This window comes from Mya arenaria, chromosome 17 (genome assembly GCF_026914265.1).
Source record: "Mya arenaria isolate MELC-2E11 chromosome 17, ASM2691426v1".
NCBI classification, from domain to species: Eukaryota; Metazoa; Mollusca; class Bivalvia; order Myida; family Myidae; genus Mya; species Mya arenaria.
The window spans coordinates 38,773,202-38,788,359 of record NC_069138.1 but is presented as its reverse complement, the minus strand read 5'-3'; the positions used below and the strand labels follow the sequence as shown (position 1 = coordinate 38,788,359).

Here is a 15,158-nt window from a genome sequence, read left to right as displayed (position 1 = left end):
ATGTTTCTGAAATCAGAATAATTGCCAATGCACTAAGGACATATTTCATTTTTATCTCGTTTTTGTATTGAGGAAAAAACATACCGAGTGGCCGAAATGATATAATAGCTCGACTACTGTTGCCTCAATGGGCCAATCACGTGGACATTTTGTAAAACCCTCTTAGAGCCACACCACTAACCTTTTTCGAGACTCCATTGACTACACACAATATATTATATTAGTACAAAATCAAGTCACAAACAATGAAAATATCGTCTAAATGAGTGCACTTGGAAAACTGCAAAATTCTTAGTAAAAGCATTTGCTATTAGAAGTAGGATAAATAGACCTGATTAACATTTAAAAAGAATAACATAACATTTACTATGTTGTATCTGATATGTTTATTGTATGACAATGCCATATTGACATATCAACTGTATTACTTGTTATGATTGACATCATAAGTGTACATTTCTAACTGCATAATGGTGACATATAGGTCCATGGGGCCGGGTGTTCTCCTTTTGCCTTTCTTAATCAAATTACTGATGTATATAACACATGTCACGGTACTAACAATTTACCTACTTTCTTATAACATTGTGTAATCATCCGAGGGAGCCCCATGCATTCTTGCACGCGCCAGTGTATCAAACAAGTGATGTACCAGCTACATTATGTGCAGTTTGCATTTGACAGCGGCTAAAGCAACAATGATTTACCGTAACAATAGTTAAAACAACAGTAAACCATGGCCTGATTATCCTTAATAAGGAATCGTAATTTGACAAGAGCAGTCACTTTACTTGCTTATGCCACCGAGGTGGTATTTGAAGTATTATAGTATTATAGAAAGGTTAGTGAGTAATTATACAATTACTTATACTTGTATGCCAAAATTTTGGATGAAATAACACAAGCTATAACACACGTAATGTGTTATTTGAAAATCCTCCTGTGCCTGAAAAGGGTAACAGCCTTTACACTACCACCAATAATTATTTTGGCCTTAATAACCAGCACGTCGAATGCATTGCCTTTTTATGCCCTCCTTCGAAGAAGAGGGGATATATTGCTTTGCACATGTCGGTCCGTCAGTAGACCAAAGCATGTCTGAGTGATAACTTGACAATTCCTGGACCTATTTTCATCAAACTTGGCATGAATGTTGGGCATGAGCAGTAGAAGACCCCTATTGATTTTTTGGGTTATCGGGTCAAAGGTCAAGGTCACAGTGACATTTAATGTTAAAATGTGGTCAAATCTTGTCCAAGTGATAACTTATTAATGCCTGGACATATTGTCATCAAACTTGACATTGATGCTGGGCATGACCAGTAGATGACCTCTATCGATTTAGCGGTCATCGATCAAAGGTCAAGGTCACAGTGACCTTGAATGCTAAAAGAGTGTCCGATTGATAAATCGACAATGCCTGCACCAATGGCCCTCAACTTGACTTGGGGGTTGGGCCTGACCAGTAGATAACCCCTATTGATTAAAGGGGCTATATGGTCAAAGGTCAAGGTCACAGTGACCTTGAAAGAAAACTCGACAATTCCTTGACCTATGGTCATCAAACTTGACATGAATGTTTGGCTTGACCAGTAGATTATTGATTTTAGGGGTCATCGGGTCAAAGTTTAAAGTCACTTAACCCGAAAAGGTTGACAAAACTTCTCCAAGTGATAACTCAACAATGCCTGGACCTATGGTCATCAACTATGGTCATCAAACTTTATATGGAGGTTAGGCCTGGCCAGTAGTCGATCCCTATCGATTTAAGGGGTCATCGGGTCAGAGTTCAAGGTCACAAAAAGCTTGTCTTTTTGATAACTCAACAATGTTTGTACACATGACCCTCAAACTTGACATTTAGGTTGGCCAGTAGATGATCCCTTTGGATTTTGAAGTCAATGAGTAAAACGTCAAGGTCAAAACTCGAGGATACATGTTTATCTGCAAATATCAGTCATCATCTGAACTTGATTAAAAGTTGTACGTACTATCCTCACACGGACTGGTTATAATCTTAAAACTGCCTCAAAGGCATTCAATGTCAATGACGAATCAGCTGTCATTTCGTTCCATGCATATTTCATTTTATTAACAAAATATTCTTGACAAAATGGCGCTGGGGGGGGGGGGGGGGTAGTGACGCGTGTCATTCGGGCGAAACATCCATTAATGTGCCAAATACATGTGACATGCTTTTTGGAAATTACGAAATGCATAACAGAGGTATAGCCTGGACACGACCATCTATTCTCTAGGCGCATATATGCACCCATTATTTTGGCTAGGAAAATCTCGTATTCATGAATTATTAATGAGGCAGTTTCATTGGTTCCGCCAAGTACCAGATGCCTTCGGTTGAAAAATATTCTGACGAAAGCCGGAGTTGAACCGGGTCCGCTTTCTCAGTGCAATACTATTTGGTATAAGTCAAGACCACACGGCCACGGTCACAATGTCTTGATGACAAGGATAATGGCGAGGTGTTCCGATTGCGGACCTGGTTCGTTGTCTTGGTATGCCTACACTTATATACTAGGCCCAAATTTCTCGAAACTTCTTGCGGTTAACAAGCTTAAGTAGCTTATTTCAATAAGCCAAAATACATACTTTATTTTGATACATGAAAAATGGTTTATTGTAATAATCATAAAGATAATTCCTATTCAAAGTCTAATTTAATGTCAATAAAAATAGAAATATTCCAATCTAAATCGAACAGCGCCATTTGATCATTCCGCGTCACACATTTTTCCCTCACTTAAAATTCGGCAAACACAAAACACGTTTGACCCCCTGTGTAGGCGGTTTAATTCCAGCTGAAGGGTAAAGAACACGTTTTGTTAAACGCGCTAAATAATGACAATTTCGATACTAGCATATTATGGCGCGGTATTTGGTTCAATAATGAAATTGGCAATTTGTTAACATTTGCATGCTTGATTTATGATATCTTACAATACATTTTATTCATGCATTGTTTAACTCGTTGAATTAAGTGTTATTTACATTTCGTTTTCCATGCTTTTTGAATGGATATTGTCTGTATTTTATAACTGTATCTTATAATTGTACCCATAACTGATTTAGTTAAACCGAAATTGGAGAAAAAGCATCTACCATAGCCGCTCGTGTAAGATAGGTTCATCCCAACCCTCGCGCAGGGTGTTTTACGGAAACGTGATTTACCGACCCTCGGGTTGGGATGAAACTATCTTACACTCTCGGCCATGGAAGATATTTTTAATCTTAGTTGGGTCAAGAAGGGGATTAAATCTTTATTATTTTTTCGGGAGTTATAGAACTTGGTTTAAAAAATAACATTTTGGCACCGCATTCATTTGCTTCAAACATGTGATGGTAAATAATATTTGAGACAACTTTTTGCTCGCCTTCAGAATGCGTTTTTGTTGTTGTTTTTTATCCGAATTGTTATTATTTTCACTCGCTTTCAAGATTTTCTAGCATAATCATTTTTTATCTACTTATCTGAGGTGGGAGAAACTAGTATACCCTTGGCATGGCACCGCATAGTCATGTTTTCTAAGAAGCTGGAGTGGAAATTTTATATGCCGTTTAATACTTTTATTTTTCACTGCAAATACATTTTAGTATATTAAGAGAGCAATACCAACCGTATATTCAAACAAATTCAAACAAATTCTAGCAGCTTGATCTTATCTCCAGTCAGACATGTCTAGATCTTTAAAACATCACAAAGTACTGCGTCCCCAGGGAGCCGCCCACTAGTGCGCTCAAGTGGTTTCCGGCGTACAACAAACACTGTGAGGAGCCGGGAAGCAGCAAGAATGAACCACACTCCGGAAGTTTTAGACACTCCGCTCCACAAACCATCTGGGAACCAGTGGTCGCGTGACTTAATGGAGTAACTTCCGGTGATAGAGAGACGTCCGTAGCCGCCAGCTCGAAATGTTGGCCATATGTCAGTGGGCCTGAAATTTGGCATGTAAACGCATGTTTAAAGATTAATTGTTAATGGGATAGCCTGAAGCTTTGGCACAAAAACATAATTATTCATATCGTCGACAACTTTCCCGTTTTGGTTCAAACGGAATTTCTACAAAACTCTGATAAATTGTTCCTTCGCTTACTCAATTCTTTCACAAACGATTGAAACAGGTAGTAAAGCATATATGTTTTAACTTCATATTGTACCTAAAATATATATTATTGGTGCTGGCCCAATCCCCACGAAACTTTGTAACAGGGAAGGACCTTAATATTGTTTAAGAAATTGGTGTCGTATAATACCTAATGCTGACTTATTCCGTTTGTCTCTGTTTCTCGATGAATTGAGTGTTACAGAATTGGTCGTATATTTATGATTGGTATCCGACTATCCATATTTAACAATTCTAAAACAGTTAACCAAGGTCCTAAACGCATGGGTGGCGTAGGATTCTCCTGTTGGCGATTTTATCCACCCAGATATGATCTCTTGGAAAAACTACATGTGTATATACATTAGTTTAGAACACTGTTATGGCATTTTGAATAAATGCCCTTTTTTCATTCAATCAACGTGTTTGTTTTTCCTTTCGTCCATACAAGTTAGCCTTAGACTGGTTTTCGTTCTACCTAACCTTGGTCAATATATAAATAACAACGATAATACCAACAAAACGTACCACAATCTGGAGGGTAACCACGAAGCTGAATGGCGTCAATTTCTATCCAAGAGTAATTACTCCAATTCACGTGCACTCTTATCTCCTTGGTCAATATACCAGTCACCTAGAATAAAAATCTTGAACATAAATCAATTCTAATGCATTTCTTAACGCTTTCCGGGTACATGTACATGGTAAGAAAATATATTGTTTCGCGTGTTTTGGTTCAAAAGCATACGTAGATCTCCCCTGACATGTTGCATACATGGGCGCTTAATGAATGTACAATGTATATAACGAAGCAAGTCAAGATACCACCCATATGAGGAAAAGGCGCACAATAGTGCGTTTAAAGCATAGATCTGTCTTTATGGTACAAAGTATAACTGGTAATTAAGACACTAGTCTCGGTCGGTAACGTTAATATTAAAGCTTTTCGATTCAATTTAAAATCTTATTAATCTTCAGTGATTGTCCTATATTTTCAGCCAATCAGGGAAGCTCGATTATCATTTCTGAAGACTCGTTACTTATTGCTGACGACGACTCTTCATGATTAAGTAAATTGCTATAACTGCGCATGCGCATATAGCCACGCCTACTGTTTACATATGCAAAGACGCAATATCAGTGATAAAAGTGGTTGATTTCTGGTGTCTGAATGTGTTCCATTCTGATTGAGTGTTTGTGAGGTTTGCTGTCGTAAACGTGTTTTTGTACGCGGATGAGTGTACTGAGGTTTAAGTGCACCTTCGAAAGGTGTGATATTCTTATTGGTTCTAATTTATTGGTATATTTTCTTTGCAGAACGACAATAATTGGTCACAGGAATTTGACTCAGTATTTGGTCAAAAATGATGTATTAAGTCATTATATGACCAAAAACTGACAAAAAACAACAATGTCGGACAACAACCTGGTCACTTATACTATCAATAGAGAAAGGACCGGCACTCCGGACGTGCCCAAAATCAGGTAAGTCAATTTTGATCTCCGTTTTCTTTTTCACCACCGTCGGAAACTAAAAATTCTGTACAATTTTGAAAAGCTCTATCCATAACCTTTGTGATGATATGCAACACTTGACACTTCTTTCGGAAATAAAAAAGAAATCGAGCAAACAATCATTCCTGTCAGTACGATTTTCCCAGGTCGGAAAAGTTTATAGAACCCAATGTAAAACAGTGTGATCAGAGACAAGTTCATGTAACGGTGGCATATAGCGACTATTCATCGACTGTTCCTAACATTTACAAAGTTTGGTAAATGCATCAATAAAAACCAACCTTTCTTGTGTGTATCATCCAAACTCAGTGAAAACAACTTTCCGCTTATTACTTTCTGTCAATATCGGCCATTTATGTTTGCAAGCGCCTGGCTGATGGCCTTGAAGACGACCTTGTTTTCGATTGGTCGGGCCCAGCGAAAATCCAATCGAAACCAATGTCAACTTCAAGGCCATCAGCTAGGCGCTTGCAAACATAAATGGTTATGGATAGAGCTTTTCAAAAATGTACAGAATTTTTAGATTCAGACGGTGGTGAAAAAGAAAACGGAGATCAAAATTGACTTACCTGATTTTGGGCACGTCCGGAGTGCCGGTCCTTTCTCTATTGATAGTATAAGTGACCAGGTTTTTGTCCGAAATTGTTGTTTTTTGTCAGTTTTTGGTCATATAATGACTTAATACATCATTTTTTACCAAACACTGAGTCAAATTCCTGTGTAATTGGTGGGATTGGTTAGACTGGGTCCTGGGTTGGCTAATAAAAGAAGCTGTTGATTTGGCTGAAAAAGCTAGGGGTTGGCATGCTGCTGTCAATGAAAACTCGGACTCTAGAGAGGGTGTCTGAGACTTGAGACAAGTGAATCACGTTTTGATCGTGGTTTTCACAATGGCCAATCACGTAATGCATATCATCGACTGACAAACCTGTCCTGTGTTATGCCGAACATATACGTCACTTTAACTTATAATACTGACAGTACTAGTCAAGTGTCAGTATCAAGTTCCCTTTCAAACTTGACTAGTGCAGGGATGATTACATTCCGTTTTCGACAACTTGTTCTTCTTTTTATACTTGTTTTTGTTAATGAAACCAATTGTGTGTGTGTTTGTTGTGTTTTCCCTTCCCCATAGAGCTACATGCAGCGTGGTGCTACGGAAACGTCGTTATATGCAAATTGCATATTGTTTTCTAAGGCGGTTAAAAAAGTTTGTTTATACCGGAAACGGTTCGCCTTTCTTTTTGCTAAACTTGTATGTGAAATACCTCTGATGTTTGCTGCATTGAAATCTACCAAACTTACGTTAAGAGTTGGCCTATGGACGCGAACTTGTTCTGTATAAATATGTTGCCGACGTTGACCATAAGGTGACCCAATTCTGGCCATCAAACGCTAGGATCCTGGATGTGAAGCCTGCATTATATGTCTCATAAACATCGACACCGGTGACCAACACTGGTTCAGCAAACATTACCTGCATCAAAGAGGTAAATGTAGGTTAAGAATTATTTAAAACAAACAGTTGCTGTTTTTACATACATCGGATTATACATGTAGGAGTTCGGGCAAAGAAAATAGTTTCTTGACCTATTTAAAATATCTTGTTGAACAGATTCAATGGCTCTGTTACAATTAAGTGGGTCAGATTGTTTAAGTGGTAGAGGTGCATGAGGTGAATGTTTGATCGCATATTCAGCGGCCTAGTGGCATGAAATTGGTGGCCTAGTGGTCTGGTGGCAACAAGTTGACTGCCTGGTTGTTAAACGGCATGGTGGCGTGAAACTGGTGGCGTATTGGCCTGGTTGCGTAATGTAAGCATTCTGACGTCCTAGCGGACGGTGGACTAACGACCTTGCGGCCGCTTTCTTTAAATACTGCAGCAGTATCATTAACGTGCTCTTTGAGTAAAGTTCGAACTAATGCTTTTGATGTATATTTGACGAAAGTGACATGCTAATTAGCCGTCAGAAAAGCGTTGCAATCGGTAAAGTGTTGATGCCGTGTATGAATACAAACGCTGCGTTAAGAAGGTTAACAATAAAGAGTAGAACTAGTAGATTAAACATATTCGAATGTTTTAAATCGAACACCATGCACCTTCGAAACCTACTAAAATGGTAAGCAGCCAATGATCTGATATGGAATAACCATGCTTTGCTCATTGTTATGTGTTTATCAAAATGAAAAAAAACAACAACAACACATGAATCAATGAGTAGTCAAATCTGAAATGGTGATATTCGCCTTAAACATATATTTGTGTAAATATCGACGTGAAATAAGCGGTTTGACGTTCCAGAGACCTTAATCAACTCAAATTGATGGCAATTTGTCAATCTGTGTTGACATTTGACAAGACTCGTGAATTGTTAATAGACTCACACAAAAACATAACTTTCTACAAATCGTTGAAAGAAATAACCGATATATTCATACTAAAATTTGATGATCAGACATCCTTGTTTTTTTATAAGAAATCATTTTCAGCTGTATTATGTTTTTGTTTGATTGCATATAATAGGAAAACATTCTTAAGTACATATACCGTTAACGTCGACCAAGAGATATGATCGAGATGTTTCGAAAAAGATAAAAAAATTACAACACCTCTGTAACAGTTTCTATACCAAGATACATTATAGAAACTAAAACAAACACTGTGACCTGATCGCGTGTAAGTTTGGAGAGAAAAATTAGTTTTCCCACGGTGACTAGAGGTTCCCCTCAACATTATACCACATTATTCCATAAAACCGTGCAATTGAATCAATTGCGAGGTTTGTTTACGTTAAACTATCGTCTCCAAAATCGTTGTAAAATAAACAACTTTGTACCAAACTAACAATTATTAATGAACACAACCTGGAGATGTTCGTCACCATCATAACTGTCATCAGACGGACACCAGGCAAGTTCAGAACCGTCGTTACTAGGGTAAACATCAGGAGGACCAATAACCTGAACAGCGGCCCATCTAGAAATACATGATACAAGTCTATGGGTATTAAAGTTGCAAAAATCTCAAAACATTATTGACGACAAAAGGGGAGAATGATACCGCGAGGTCATATTGAACAGTTGTATGTGATTACGAAATTTTATTTATCACACTCGTTGGTACGATGTTACACCAGAGTGTGGTTTTGTGTGAGTGGGGAAACCGGAGTAGCCGGAGGAAACCCATGTGTCCGGCTTGGTGACCACAAACTAGACACACATGCATAAGCAGGTGTACTGATGATAAATATAGATGATACTAATGACTGTATATAGATAAATTGTATAGCTATAGACTTAGGAATATTATTGCTAGATTAAGATTGTCCTCTCATATGTTAAATGTTGAAAGAGATAGTTAATATTGAAAGAAATCAACGTAAATGTGTTATATGTGTTCATAATGATATCGAAGATGAATATCACTTTGTTTTGATTTGTCCGAAATATAATGACATTAGGAAAAAATACATAACTAAATTTTACTATGCAAGACCAAGCATGTTCAAATTCATTCAATTATTAAACTCGGAAAATACTGCATGTCTAAGAAAACTAGCTTTGTATTGCAAACATGCTTTTAAGCTACGATATAATGCTTTGAATAATAATGCTTAACTTTATTGATTTTAACATGTTGAAATCATTGATAATTTATATATGTATAATGCACTCTCGCATTAATCAACTATTGACATGCCATGTGTCATGTTATTGTAACAACGATGAACTGTATATGTTCAAGTTAACAATAAATGTTCTGTTCTTTTCTGTTCTGATAAAAAAATACAGCATCAAGCCTGTTCTATTATGAAACAGACTATAGATCTATTAATACTTGTACCCTTGTTTAACCGCTGGACTTCACTTGTAGAATAAACTTAGTAGCAGACTCACGTCTTGTGTTTGTCTTTCACTACTATAACTTGAATACTTGTCAACCAAAACATACAACATGGTGTCAGAAATTATCGAATTCACGTCAACAAAAATGGATATTATAAAATAAAAGCTCTTATAAGTGAACACTAATCAGCAAAATGGCTCTATCTGGAATATCTCCACCTGTGATGAATTGGGACAGTACAAACTTGCCGACCACGTGGGAAAAATTTGAAAGGCACATAAAACTGATATTCGCAGGACCTTTAAAAGACAAGACCGAAGAAGAAAAAGTAGCATTCTTACTTATTTGGGTCGGAGAAAAAGGACAAGATGTTTCACAATCATGGACATTAACAAATGAAGAACAGAAACAACTTGACACATACTTCACAAAATTCAAGAAACATGTTCAGCCGAAACTAAACCCAGTATTCGCCAGATTCCAATTTAACAACGAAAGGCAAGGAGAGGATAGCATAGAACAATTCGTCACCAGACTAAAGTTAAAAATAACGGAATGCAAATATCAAGAAAATACTGTGGACGAAATGATCAGAGATAGAATTGTATTTGGTATTAGTAATCAAAAACTAAGAGAGAAACTAATCAATGAGGGCGAAACACTCACCTTAGAAAGGGCCATTCAACTATCTCAAAATTTTGAATATTGTAAACAACAGATGAATATTCTTAATGCAAGATCACCCCAAGATGTCAACTACGTCAACAGCCGAGGTCGTGGACGTGGACATGGACGCAGACCTGAGATGCCAAGAGCGCCAAATTCGCCGCAGAATAGGAGGAAAGAACCGACTTGTGGAAAATGTGGGACAATACACAACCAATCAGACAGAAGGAAGTGTCCAGCATATGGAAAACAATGCATACGGTGTAAGAAATACAATCACTGGAAAATTGTATGCCGGTCGAAGAAAGATGTGCACCAAGTGACAAATAACGTGTCGCAGATGAGTGTGCATGACAATTCAGAGGAGGAGGATTCGTGGATGGATAATTACTTTTTAGATACGGTAAGTCATACACAATCGTCCGCCCCAGATCGTGCATTTGTAAATTTACGCATTGGTCCACATTTTCAAAACGTTAGTTTCAAAATTGACACAGGAAGCAGCGTAAATACTTTGCCAAAACGCCACTTTGAAAAGCTCAATGTCAAATCGCCATTAGAGGCCTCCGAATCAAATCTAACGTCTTACTCTGGTAACAAAATACAAGTCGACGGTAAAATTACACTCGCGTGCAAATATCGTTCGAAAACCGTGAACACAACGTTCTATATTGTAAGCAGTGATGCACCGCCGTTAATTGGGCTACAGACATCTGTAGATCTAGGATTAATACAACTGACTTACGCAATTGACCGAGAGCATGGCCAGCCAGTTAACAAAGAATACGTCATGTCAGAATATAGTGACCTTTTCAAGGGCGTAGGTATACTACCCGGAAAAAGCAAACTGTATTTACGTGAAGACGCTATACCGGTAATAACGCCACCCAGACGCGTACCGGAAGCTTTAAAGTCGCGTTTAAAAGCCGAACTTGATAAAATGGTCAAAGACGAAATCATATCGCCAGTTACGGAACCTACCGACTGGGTTCATCCAATTGTAGTGGTTGAAAAACCGAACGGAAAGCTACGGATCTGCCTGGATCCAAAACCTCTCAATGACTCGATACGCAGACCGCACTACGCAATGTCAACGCTAGATGATGTGACCGTTAAACTCGCCGGCGCGACACAATTTAGCCTATTAGATTTGACACATGCATACTGGAGTGTACAATTAGACGAAGAATCTTCTTACCTAACTACATTCGCAACGCCGTTTCAAAGATATCGATTCTTACGTTTGCCGTATGGATGTAAAGCATCGTCTGACATTTTTTGTCAGAAGGTCAACGAAATATTTGAGGGATTATCAGGCATTCACCCGCTGGTAGACGACATTTTGATTTGGGGACGAACCCCTGAGGAACATGACAAAAACCTCAATCAAGTCTTGCTACGCGCACGCGAACGCGGGATAAAATTCAACGCACAGAAATGTTCAATCGGTGTGAAATCAGTTCCATTCTTTGGTCACGTGATCACCGACACTGGACTCATGGCCGATCCTAAGAAAATCGAGGCAATTACGCAATTGCAAAGGCCGGATTGCCGCGAAAAGGTTGAAACACTATTAGGATTAGTTAATTACCTTTCAAAATTCGCCCCGAACCTAGCAGAGGTTACCGCGCCTATCAGAAGCCTCCTGAAAAAGGACGTAGAGTTCCTGTGGGACGCCCCACAAGAGCAAGCATTCTCAAAGGTCAAGGAAATAATAACACAGGCCCCAGTGCTAGGTTATTATGACCCTAAAAAGCCGCTTGTCGTCGAAACGGATGCAAGCAAATATGGACTAGGTTGTTGTCTCATGCAAGACGGAAAACCCATCGCGTACGCAAGTAAGTCATTAACGCAGACTGAAATAGGTTACGCTGTCATAGAAAAGGAACTCTTCGGGATCTTATTTGCATTAAAAAGATTCCATCAATTAACTTATGGCAGAGAAGTTATTGTGCACTGCGATCATAAACCAATCTCAGCGATAATGAAAAAGCCATTGTCGGCTGCCCCGCCGCGCCTTTCTAGAATGTTACTCGCACTGTCAAAATACGAGGTAAATGTTCGCCACGTACCCGGCAAAAACATACCTGTAAGTGACTGTCTCTCGAGACAATCATTACCCGATACATTTCCCGGAATGATCGACGGTTTGGACTATCATGTTCATACAGTGCAAAAACAATTACATGTCACAGACAAACGACTCGAGATCGTACGCGCCGAAACTGCTAAAGACCCACAAATGATAAAATTGAAACGGGCTATAAGTCAAGGCTGGTCAGAGAGTAGGTCAAACTGTGATCCAAGTATCGTGGAATTTTTCAATCATCGCGATGAGATAAGCACAGAGGATGGTCTGATATTTCGAGGTCATACGCTTGTTATCCCGAAATCAATGCGAAATGAGCTTGTAGAAAAGGTTCACTCATCCCACCTGGGAATTACAAAAACGCTTGAACGAGCGAAAGACTCATTATTCTGGCCAGGCATGTCTAAACAAGTTACTGATTATGTAACAAACTGCACAATCTGCCTTGCCCACAGGGATGCGAATGCTTCGCTACCATTGATCACAACTGAATTCCCGGACAGGCCATTTCAAAAAATCGCGACGGATCTTTTCCATTTTCATGGAAAAGAATACCTATTGACAATAGACTACTACAGTAGATTCTTTGAAGTAGATTACCTACCAAACACAAGGTCACAGACAGTAATTCTAAAATTACAAAAACACATGTCGCGAATGTCAATTCCCGATGTATTGGTATCAGATAATGCTAGCCAGTACACCAGCGCTGAATTTAAAAACTTCGCGAAAGAGTGGGGTTTCGAACACCGAACCTCATCTCCAGGTCACCCGCAAAGTAACGGCCTTGCCGAAAAAGGTGTAGGTATCGCGAAAAAGTTAATGCAAAAAGCCAAGGACACTACATCTAATCCTTATTTAGCGTTACTAGAATATCGCAATACTCCGTTGAAATGCGGATACACACCAAGTCAATTATTGTTAGGGCGCCGAACAAAATCAATCGTGCCGATAACAAACAAAGCATTAAAACCAACTTTGGTGAATGATCATGAAGTACGAAAAAGAATGATCGAATCGAAACAAAGACAAAAGTCAAATTTTGATAAGTCAGCACGATCGTTACCACCATTATGTGAAGGTCAATCTGTCCGTGTAAAATTCGGAAAAATCTGGAAATTAGGAAAAGTTGTGAAAGTTCACAGTGACCGATTATATCAGGTTCAAATGCCTGATGGCAGCAGTTATCGAAGAAATCGGTCAGTATTACACAAAACGCGCGAAAACACGAATGACATTGAACCGTTCCAAGCGCAAGTTTTGCAACATGAGCAAATACCTGTTACCCCTGTGTCTCCCCCAAAACACTCAAATGTTCCAGATAACAATAATGACCCGCCAGTAAACTGTGGATATTCAACAAGGGCTGGACGATTAGTGCGTGACAACCGAAAATATGTAGGAAGTGAATGGGTGAATTGAGAATGAACAATAACATCAGATAGTGGAGTCTAAATAAAAAGACAATGTTTTACTTAAAAATGTATTTAGATATAACACTTTAATTAAAAGACACATATATATGTATGTATCAAATTACAAAGAAGGAAGCTCTTTAAAACACTGTTGAATACTGTTAATTGATAAAACATATAAATAATGATTTGATGAACATTATGTATATCATATATGTTTTCCTTTTTAAAACAGGGAGATGTTCTATTATGAAACAGACTATAGATCTATTAATACTTGTACCCTTGTTTAACCGCTGGACTTCACTTGTAGAATAAACTTAGTAGCAGACTCACGTCTTGTGTTTGTCTTTCACTACTATAACTTGAATACTTGTCAACCAAAACATACAACAAAGCCATGACTAGCAAGGGCGCTGTTTGCTTTATTATAACCCTATCAATGATGTCGTGTTTAATATTCTCGCTTACTTTCAGTCAATCGAAAAGTTAATTGTCAAAACAAATTAGTTTCCAGGCGAACATAAATAGAAGTACCCTCGGGCATATTCGTCTTCACTGGAAAATCCAGATATCGAGTCCACCCACTGTGCAAGCTCGGTACAGTTTTGTCCTGCAATGGACACAAACATTCAACACGTTGCGGAATGCCGCTTGCATGTGTTATTATACGTTAAATAATGTACGTTTAATAATGTAATTGAAAATTAAATATAATGAAGTTTTTTTAACAGAATGTAATAGTGGCATTCCCTACAAAATATTTGTATTGAGGAAGTACATTAAGATTGTTAAAAAATGGGTATCTTTGAATACCCAATGCTGACTTATTCCGATTGTCGGTATTCACTGACGAATGGAGTGTAACGGAATTGTTCAAACATAATTGGTATCCGACAATATTATTAGAAAGCTTTAAAAGCGAGACTCTTATTCAAAATCAATACATACACTTGTATTACAATCATAGATTTTGAGTGATACACCTGTAACTACTTACTAAATAATGCATTTATGGTAAATATTAATTACTGATAACAATATTACAACCGTGCATTAAATAGCTGAAAAATGTAAAAATATTAAATGATTGGTGAATGCTAAAAGATTTACTGTGATCTACTATCGTCTCATAGAGTAGAGATACCGTGATTTCTACACCTTTCTTTCAAATTAAACTCGGCATCCTTTATAAGAAACGTTTTTTCTATAGGTATTCATCCTTTTTTCGTATATTAAAACAATTGTATTAATTGTGGTACATCTTATTTGGGAGTAAGAGTGCATCTTTTATCAGTGTCCTAAATACATGCCACAATTAACAACAAAAATGTCAACAACAATTACCGCAAGAGGGAGCGTAACCACGAAGCTGAATGGCGTCAATTTCTATCCAAGAGCCACTTGGTCTGCAGTCCCCGTGTACTCTTATTTCCCTGGTCAAGATACCAGTCACCTTAAACAAACATCTTGAACACACATTATTTGTTCATTTTGTACGTCCT

At 38.1% G+C, this 15,158-nt stretch overlaps 1 protein-coding gene across 1 annotated transcript; it reads left to right on the top strand.

Moving 5' to 3' along the window:
• The first annotated feature begins 9,676 nt into the window (after positions 1 to 9,676).
• Positions 9,677 to 12,719, top strand: LOC128223466 (uncharacterized protein K02A2.6-like). Its single transcript, XM_052932746.1, has 2 exons — positions 9,677 to 11,987; positions 12,694 to 12,719. The coding sequence occupies exons 1-2, from the start codon at positions 9,677 to 9,679 to the stop codon at positions 12,717 to 12,719; spliced, it is 2,337 nt and encodes a 778-aa protein (XP_052788706.1).
• The last annotated feature ends 2,439 nt before the right edge of the window (positions 12,720 to 15,158 follow it).